Below are 9,025 nucleotides of genomic sequence, written 5' to 3'. Positions count from 1 at the left end.
AGAGCCTTCCGCATGTCACAAGTGTATCAAGATTGTAGTTCATTACGTTAGACCAGACTGTATGGAGTCATTTCTTATATATAGAGAGTCTTCTTTAAAAACACACACACATACATATATTGTATTTGTATTGAAAAGAATCTTCAAGACTATTTTTTTATTTTTATTTTATAGGTTTGAGTTTATGTCTTGTGCAACGTGCAACAAATTGAATTTATTTGATTTCAGCTTGTAAATATACATATATTGAAGCTTCTTCAAATGGTTGTTAATTTTTGTTGTTGTTACTTTGTAGAAATATAAAAAAAATAAAAAAAACTTTAGCAAAGTGATGACTTGAGTTGCTGCGATTTCAATCAGCCAATATCGCAACAGGAACAGCGTGAAATTTTAAGTTTCTGGCACGACTCACAAATAAATTTTGTGGCAAAAATGCCAAACATGTTACAGCCAAGAAAACCAAAACAAATAGACACTTAAACAAACAGCCAAGCAGCCACAACAAACTATTGTGGCAAACAAATAAAACAGCTAAAATGACCAGTCCCTCTGTCTGTCTGTTACTATCAGATTCTGGTGTTTTTAGGCTGGAAAACAACTCTATTTAAGCACTTCATATTATTGCGTTTGTCCAACCCATGATGACCCAATAGGTGTATATGTCAACACACACACAAACACACATTCACAAACTTGCAACATTCTCGTGCAACTATATGCAACTCTATGGGCAATTTTTATTTCTATTCACAGCCATTTGATAGACGGTTGTTTCTTAAGAAATCAATGAAATGAAAATTCATTGGAAAATTTTACATGTTTATTTGTTATTGTTTGTTTGTTTGTTGGTTTAGCTGATACCAACAACAAACAATGTTCTCATTTTATAGCTAAATTTTCCAAAAATTGTTAGCAACATTTTTGTTGTTGTTAGTAACGAGTATCATCATATTACATCTTTTTTACAAAATGTTTGGCATAGACCAAAAAATTCATTAGAATCTTGGCCAGAATTAGTTGTGCAATATATGCTGTTGTTGTTGTGGTCCATTTTAAAGCCAAGTGTTGTGGCAACATATGTTATATTTACCACATACTATTATATGTTGCACTCTAAACATGCAATTATAGCAAACGCTTATCGCACGAGCTAAACAAATTACTTTACTCGTCTGTGGCATGTGACAAAAAACAATTAAATTTAAGTGGAAACGATAAAAATTTTACAAAATAGAAAACCAAACCAAACTAAACTTTGCCAAGCCAACCACATATTAAAGGACATAAATAAAACATATTTGCATAAATTATTTAAACAACAACCCTGGTTTTGAGAAAGCATCTCTTTTAGAAACACCACCCTCACCCAAATAATACAATACTAGTAACAACATAAGGACTAGCTCTTATTTTAACCTAATGACTAGTTAGATGGACGGATGGATGGATGGATGAGTCACTTTGTTAATTTATTCAACTTTTCTATATCAAGTCAGCACGCTAATTGGAATAGCATCAGTTGTACTCATAGAATACTCCACTACTTGTAGTAGTGGAATTCACCTTCTTTTTTGTATAGCTACAGATGATACATGGAAGCCATGAAGCGTGACTTAAGTCCGATAAGAACACAATTGGTTGGTATTTGTTTGAATACAAAAAAACAGTATTTCAACAGTAGCGTTAATAGTTTTATACATATTTTTGCGTTTTAATAATTTTAAAACAACATCTGTGGTCAATTGCTAGCGAACTCAATACACTGAACAAAATGTGTTGTAAGGCAAAAGAAGATTACAAATTCTTTTAAAATATGTAGGTTCAATTCAATATTTATAATAATATTATGTTACGATTATAAGATAATTTCCACAAAAAAAATATATTTGGATGGTAACTAGAGTATCCAAATCCGAAACCGTAAACCGGTCAACCGGTTTTTTCATTTTTGTAAACTCCACCCGTTTCGGTTTTTTAACTTTTCGGTTTTTTGACAAACACGTTTTTGTAAGACGGTTAAACAGTTTTAATTAAATATATTTTCAAAAGCTCACTCAAACATATTTATGAAAAACTTTGATACCATTTTTAAAAATTTTGATTTATTTTATAGAAAACTATAGCATTCGACAAACTTTTTCGAATTTTTTTACAAATTGATTTTTTGGTATTTTTATATTTGGATTGAAATCTTCTAGAAAAAATCAATTTCCCAAAATAGAGCCTTAAGAATTAAAAAATGATAAATTTCCAAAGATTTAGTACACAATTCTTAACACATTTCCTATTTTTCATATTAAACAAAAATTTAATATAAACCTGTTAACCGAAACCGTTTAACCAGATTTTTTCTACCGGTTTTTTCAAAAATACACTTTTTCGGATAAACCAGAAACCGGTTTTTAAAATTTGCCTGTTTTTTGGACACTCTAATGGCTTTTTATTGCAAACTTAAAATGAATATCTCGAAAACTGATTTTTTGCCATATTTGTGATCAGAGTGACAAACTTATATAAAAATTACGTTGTGTATAGAGTTGTCAAATATTCGACATATTCTAAAAACCGGTTTTCAAATAATTCGAAAAAGCATAATTTTTAAATCCGGTTTTCGGTCATTTCTTTCAAAAACCGGTTCGTATAACCGGTTTTTAGCCTTTTATGTCAATTGGCTTGTAATTTCTACATTTTTCATTTGCGACCACACAAAGTATATACATATATTCTGAATCGTTATAGATAGCGAAGTCGATATTGCCATGTCTGCCTGTCCGCCACTATGTTGAAATCAACTTTCCGTGGACCCCAAATTCTTCCGGCTCGATTGCTATTTAAAATCGAGAAAATCGGTTCACAAATGGCTGAAATATAAGGAAAAAAACCAGGACAACCTCGATTTTTGACCTATTTTTAACCCATATCTGGATTACTAAATCATTCATATAGACAATATGGATATCTAATGATAAATATTTCAAAGACCTGTGCAACGACATATACATATGTATAAGGCCATAGTAAGTTGGATCCTACAAGGGGTCAAAATCGGAAAAATATTTTTTTTAATTTATTTGTCCGAAATTATTTTTCCCCAAAAAAGATTTTTTAAAAATAAAAAATTAAAAAAAAATTGGAAAAAACTTTTTTTAAAAAAAATAAAAAACTATTTTTAAGTATAATTTGGTGAAGGGTATATACGATTCGGCACAGACGAATATAGCTCTCTTACTTGTTGTATTAAAACTATTAAAAATAATCGCATAAAATCTTAAAATAAATTTTAAAAAATATTCGATTTTGTCGAATAATTCGAGACAAAAAACCGGTTTGTCGAATAACTCGAAAACCGTCCTTTTGTAAAAACCGGTTAAAAAAACCGGAAAATTGGAAAAAATCCGGTTATAATTCGAAAACCGGTTTGACAACTCTAGTTGTGTAATTTGCTATGAAAAATGTAATGATTCAAAAGTAATTAAATCTGAAGTACTAATGAACTAGGTCCATGAATTAATTCAAAATTAATGCTTTAATTAAGAATTAATTAATTTTTTCCAAAATTTGATTCTTATATTGAATTTTGTGTATAACAGTATATTCTATAGATCATTTTATGTATGACAGCTAGAGTTTTTCACAAGAATTCCCGGGACAGAAAATCCAGGGAAAATCGCAAAATTTTCAATCCCGAAATCCCGGGAAATTGTGCGAGAATTCCCGGGAATTATTTTCCTTAGTTTTATGTTCCAAAACAAATGCAGAAGATTCATACAACAAAAAATATTTAACCCAACTACACCAATAACAAATTCATTATTCAAATTATTACAAAAACTCGTGAATGTTTTGCGAATTATCAGAATTAATTGGAATCTAACGAAGGTAGAACAAAATCTAATGGAAATTGAAGACATTCCGATACAAATGATGACAGGTTTGTATATAACCAATTTAGAAATCGAGTAAGTTTATCTCTTTATATTAAATTTGTATTGGATTTTTTTATTTGTATCCAATTACATTGTAAAACCAAAGAAATTTTTTAGGTTTTTAACGAAGTCTACATTTTTAAAATTTAATACAGTACGGGCTCGATTTGTGCAACTACCTATTATTGCAACTGACCGATTAGCGCAACAGCCTATTTTTTAACATTACAGTCTTTATAACTGCAACTTTTTCAAAAAACAGACGCAATAAGTGCAACTTTATTTTTTTTCATATGTAATATTATTCAGAAGTTATTCTATTCTATTCTCTATTTACTCTGGTTGTTTTTTTAATCAGAAGCGTAATTCAAAACTATTTGCCAAATAATAGGCACCTAAAAAATACTTTCACGACGACACTGCTCTCATAAAGAATTTTGGCTGTTTTTTTACAGTTATTTTTTATTAAAATATTTTTTTATTTATTCGAGTACATATTATATTTATTTACACCATTTTTTACTTTGTTTTGTTTAATAAATGAATTAAATACTTTTTGTTAATTAAATTGCATATTTTTGTTAAAAAAAGAATACAAAATAATAGCGTATATAGTGGTTGCTTATTGCAACATTTCGAATATTGCAACAACCCCGATTTCCTTTCGGTTGCGCAAATCGAGCCCGTTAGTTCTAGGTGGGAATTCCTGGGGTCCCGGGAAATTTCAAAATAAATCCCGATTTCCCGGGAAATGAAAAAGTGCGGGAAAATAGTTTGTGATAATTTATATCTTCTTCAAATTAACACCCATATTTCTCTCACTGTATCTCTCACTCCTACATCACTTTACAGAACACATTTAGCTAAAGCATTCCCATCACCCAACAGTCGGACATACAAACGTAACAAAACTGTAAAAATATATACAACAAACCCAGTTGATATTTAATATTCGTGCATTATTTACCAATTGGTTTTTGCTGTTAATGACGCGGCATATTTATTCCAATTGCATTTCTTAATTTATTCATTGTTGGCAATAAACAAATTCTAAATGAAAACGATCTAACAAAACAACAACTCGAACAATAAATAAAACAAAAAAAAAACACCAAACTGTAAAACAATTTTCTACCACTCTAAAACACCAGACAATTAACGTTATCAGATGTTATTTATTTTACATTCAAATCATCATAATTGATGACATTTTAATAGCAGGACACAAAACATAAAAGAAACATTTGTTTTTTTAAGAAAAATTAAAATTTATTTTGAAAATGAAATCTAGTATGATCCACAAAAAAATCTTATTCATAATCATTGATGACAACACCGGCACCAATTTTACTCTGACGTCTCCAGTTGAGGGGGAATAAACGCTTCCACAATTCATAGCGCTCGGTATTTAGACCGCCACGCATTACCAGCTCATCACCTATGTCCAAATAATGTTGTTTTTTATAGCTAAAAGGACGCCAGCGCATATTTCTCAGTTGTTCATCGCTGGGTTTATTGGGATCTCTGGAATTTATAGCAACAAAAATGATTATAAATGAAGCCACCAAGTTTTATTTATGTGTGTTTTACCCTTTGTAGGCAAATGAGCTAAACATTCTTGTCAAAGTATTGACCATGGTGAATTCATCATCATCTTCGGTGAACATGCGACTTATGGAAGGTTCCACAAATAAATACATTAAATCGTCATGATGCACCACACCTAAGAGGAGAATAAACTCAATTGATTTATCATTATTAAGACCATGAAATATATTGATATTTCGATTTTCCTATTAGTGATAACATAACCCTACCATAAGGACCATTTTCCGGATAATTGATATGACTCTTTTGACCCTGATAGGAGAACCGATAGTAATAGACCTTGGTGGAACGTGCCGCCAAATGCACAAAACGATGTATGGCAAAGCCAGTCAAGGCATCCGAATACAGATGAGTAAGATTTTCCAAGGAAAGCTGCACGCTAAGAGGTTGATCACCAAAATAAAAATTCCATAATTCACTGCTGATATTAGCAGCTTTAGGACTGCTGCTGTTGTACAGAAAACATATGGGAGCCACTTGATCGAAATGATATTCAAAAGTGCGCAATAGATGAACATTCTCCAAAATACCTAGAAAATCCCAAATAAATAATGATTGTTGCCAAAAATAAATTTCTTTAATATGGCTTACCTATGGCTGGTCCCACAAATTCATCTTTGGTCATGCCCGTTATAATGGGTATTTTCATAAAGTCACCATTTTGATAGGATTTCACCGGATCTTCGATGAGAAAACGCTCTTGTCCAAAATCTCTCTCCAACACAGGTTTCCATAAAATTATAGGATTTTGTCGGCCAAACTCAAACATATAGGTCAAACTATTGGCATATTGCAAATAGTGTTTCTGTTTAAAAAACTAAACTGTTTTACTATTTTCAATAAGAAATCATAATTCCACTTACTTCCTGTAAACAGCCCATCATTTCTGTTATATTTTCCGAGGGACATTTCAATAGTGTAGCCTGGCGTTGAGCCAACACCAATTGTTCTTCTGGCAATTCCCATTGACCCGTAGCCGAGCCACTCATTATAATGGCTTTGTGAAACAGATTACGTGACATGGGTGATACCATGTGCAAAGTAATACTTAAAGCTCCAGCTCCATAACCCAATAGGGTAACTGAACTGGAATCTCCTCCAAAACGTGATATATGCAATTTCAGCCAACGCATTAACAAAACTTGATCCTTCAGACCCAAATTACCGGGTGCTTCTCGGGTGCCAGTGCTTAGGAAACCCAAGCTACCCAAACGATAGTTGAAAGTAACCAATACAATATTGCGATCCATAAAGTACTGAGGTCCCGCAAAATTCTTACTTTGACCCGACAATGAATAAAATTCTCCCGGATGTATAAACACTATGACCGGTTTTTTCACATTCGGATTATTTTCGGAGGGCAATTCCCTGGTATAGATATTTACACGCAAACAATCCTCGGAAACATCCATACTATTAAGGCCCGGCTGGGGACACATGGGTCCATCTACGGTAGCATCGAATATATCAAACCATTGCTCCACCGGTTCGGAGGGTTTGAAACGTAACTCTCCTATAGGGGCTTTGGCATAGCGTATGCCACGAAAAGCATAAAAATTACGTCCCATCTGAGAGGTCAACAAGGTGCCACGTATTTTGCCCAAAGCTGTGGTCAACACCATATCCGATAGTTCCTTATCACTGCCCTGGATAAAGTCATCATAATCTTTCCCCTCTTGCTCACATTTTACAAAACTCACTGCCACAACTAAAGTTATGAACCACCACACAAGTTTAATACGCACACGTTTAACCATTATCCACGAATGTCTAGTTACAACTGATTGCATTTAAACCTGGAGAGGAGCTTTTATACTTGCAGTCTATTTTACACCAAAGTATGATACTTCTGCATGCAAGAAATAAACTTTTTGAATTAATGATTCCACAACACTATTAAAGGTTTTATTGAGATAATAAATGAGCCTTTTTTGGAATTCTTTCAGCCTGTCGACCTTTGGACAAAGAATATCTTCTGCTTTGTTTTTCTGCTGTAAGCAGGGTTTGCCACATAGGAATGTGGCAAAGCAACTATTTTTGTATCATTATATACTAACTTGGAACAAGTTTGTGTTTTGTTAAGTGAAACTTGTTTGTAGTTTCTTTTAGAAGTTGCATCATCATGATTGTTATTCTTTGGTATTTTTATATATACTATGGATTCGTAAAAGAAGAGAATCCCAGAAATCAGTATTAAGCATTTGAACTTCTTCTTTATGCAACTTGCTTACATTTCTTGATGATCTACAGAGATGATCTAAACAATTGATAATTTATTAACATAATCTCTTTATGATCTAAAACGTTATGCAACTGTAAATTTACCTGGATCATAATTTTATTGATCTATAGAACTTTAAACTTAATTCTAATATCATAAATGAGAATGTCTAGATCCCAAAATAGTAATACAATTTAACAAGTGATTGGAAATTTCAACCAATTCTGGCTGATGTTAGACCCACAAGTTATTTTCTCAATAATTTCATCCATCGGAAAAGGTCTTGTTATAAAATGCTGATTCAATATCTTGACTAAATCAAAGATTGGCTATATTTTGAGGATATTAATCATAGATATGATGCTGATTTAGTAAAAGCAACCTTGATCCTTAGAATAGACATCAACCGCAGACTGTACTCATTCATTGTTGGCAAATCTTTTAACACCCGAAACTCGTCTTAGTTCAATTTTAACTTTGTACAATATAAAGAAAGGGGTCTCAGAGGGCTAAAATTCTGAAATGGCATTATGTTCATGAAATCAAACTAACTTATTTTAGGAAAAATGCTTTTCAAAGATTGTTATTCCTTTCTAAAGATGATTAATGAAAATTATTTCTAAATTATACAAAAAAAATTTTATCCATGATCTCGGAATCGATTTAAAACTGACAAGGAAACTTTTCTTTGTATACTATTATAATATTTAGTCGACTTTTAGATCGATATACCTATTTGTTTTAAGAGAAACCGCGATCATCCAAATAGTCATTAATCGCAGACTCCACTTCTTCATTGTTAATAAATCCTTTAACTTCCGAAACTTGTCTTGGTTCAATTTTAACTTGGTATAAGAAAAGTATTTCATAGGGCTAAAAAGCTGAACAAAAAATGTGGTATATTTTTTAAATGCTCGCACTTTTCTATAAAATGCTGAACTGGCATTATCTTCATGGAATCAAACTAACTTCTTTTAGGAAAAATGCTTTTCGATGATTGTCTTCCCTTTCTGAAGATGATTATTATGATTCTGAATTATGCCAATAAAACTGACTCTCCATGATCTCGGAATTGATTTGCAACTGACAAACAAGAACACTTTTCTTCATATATTATTATAATATTTAGTCGCCTTTTAGATTGATAATATTTGCTCATGAATATACCCTGTTTGTAGTAAGAGAAACCGTGATCTTCCAAATAGTCATCAATCACAGACTCCACTTCTTCGTTGTTAATAAATCTTTTAACTAATGAAACTTGTCTTAG

At 31.8% G+C, this 9,025-nt stretch overlaps 1 protein-coding gene across 1 annotated transcript; it reads right to left on the bottom strand.

The window, feature by feature from the left end:
* Positions 1 to 5,219: 5,219 nt before the first annotated feature.
* On the bottom strand, positions 5,220 to 7,300 carry LOC135951277 (juvenile hormone esterase). Its single transcript, XM_065500895.1, has 5 exons — positions 6,398 to 7,300; positions 6,126 to 6,339; positions 5,744 to 6,064; positions 5,517 to 5,649; positions 5,220 to 5,450 (listed from the first exon to the last, which is right to left on the bottom strand). Exons 1-5 carry the CDS (start codon positions 7,289 to 7,291, stop codon positions 5,237 to 5,239), a joined length of 1,776 nt encoding a protein of 591 aa, XP_065356967.1. The 5' UTR covers positions 7,292 to 7,300; the 3' UTR covers positions 5,220 to 5,236.
* Positions 7,301 to 9,025: the final 1,725 nt, after the last annotated feature.

Source organism: Calliphora vicina, chromosome 2, assembly GCF_958450345.1.
Source record: "Calliphora vicina chromosome 2, idCalVici1.1, whole genome shotgun sequence".
In the NCBI taxonomy this organism is placed as follows: domain Eukaryota; kingdom Metazoa; phylum Arthropoda; class Insecta; order Diptera; family Calliphoridae; genus Calliphora; species Calliphora vicina.
This window is presented reverse-complemented; position numbering and strand designations above follow the sequence as displayed.

What these genes read in the sequence shown, in the direction of transcription:
- LOC135951277 (XM_065500895.1), bottom strand. Translation starts at nt 7,291, where the DNA reads ATGGTTAAACGTGTGCGTATTAAACTTGTGTGGTGGTTCATAACTTTA. An exon ending in TCCGGAAAATGGTCCTTATG is followed by an intron (nt 5,650 to 5,743) that starts GTAGGGTTATGT and finishes TTCTCCTCTTAG; the next exon opens with GTGTGGTGCATCATGACGAT. An exon ending in AGCTCATTTGCCTACAAAGG is followed by an intron (nt 5,451 to 5,516) that starts GTAAAACACACA and finishes TATAAATTCCAG; the next exon opens with AGATCCCAATAAACCCAGCG.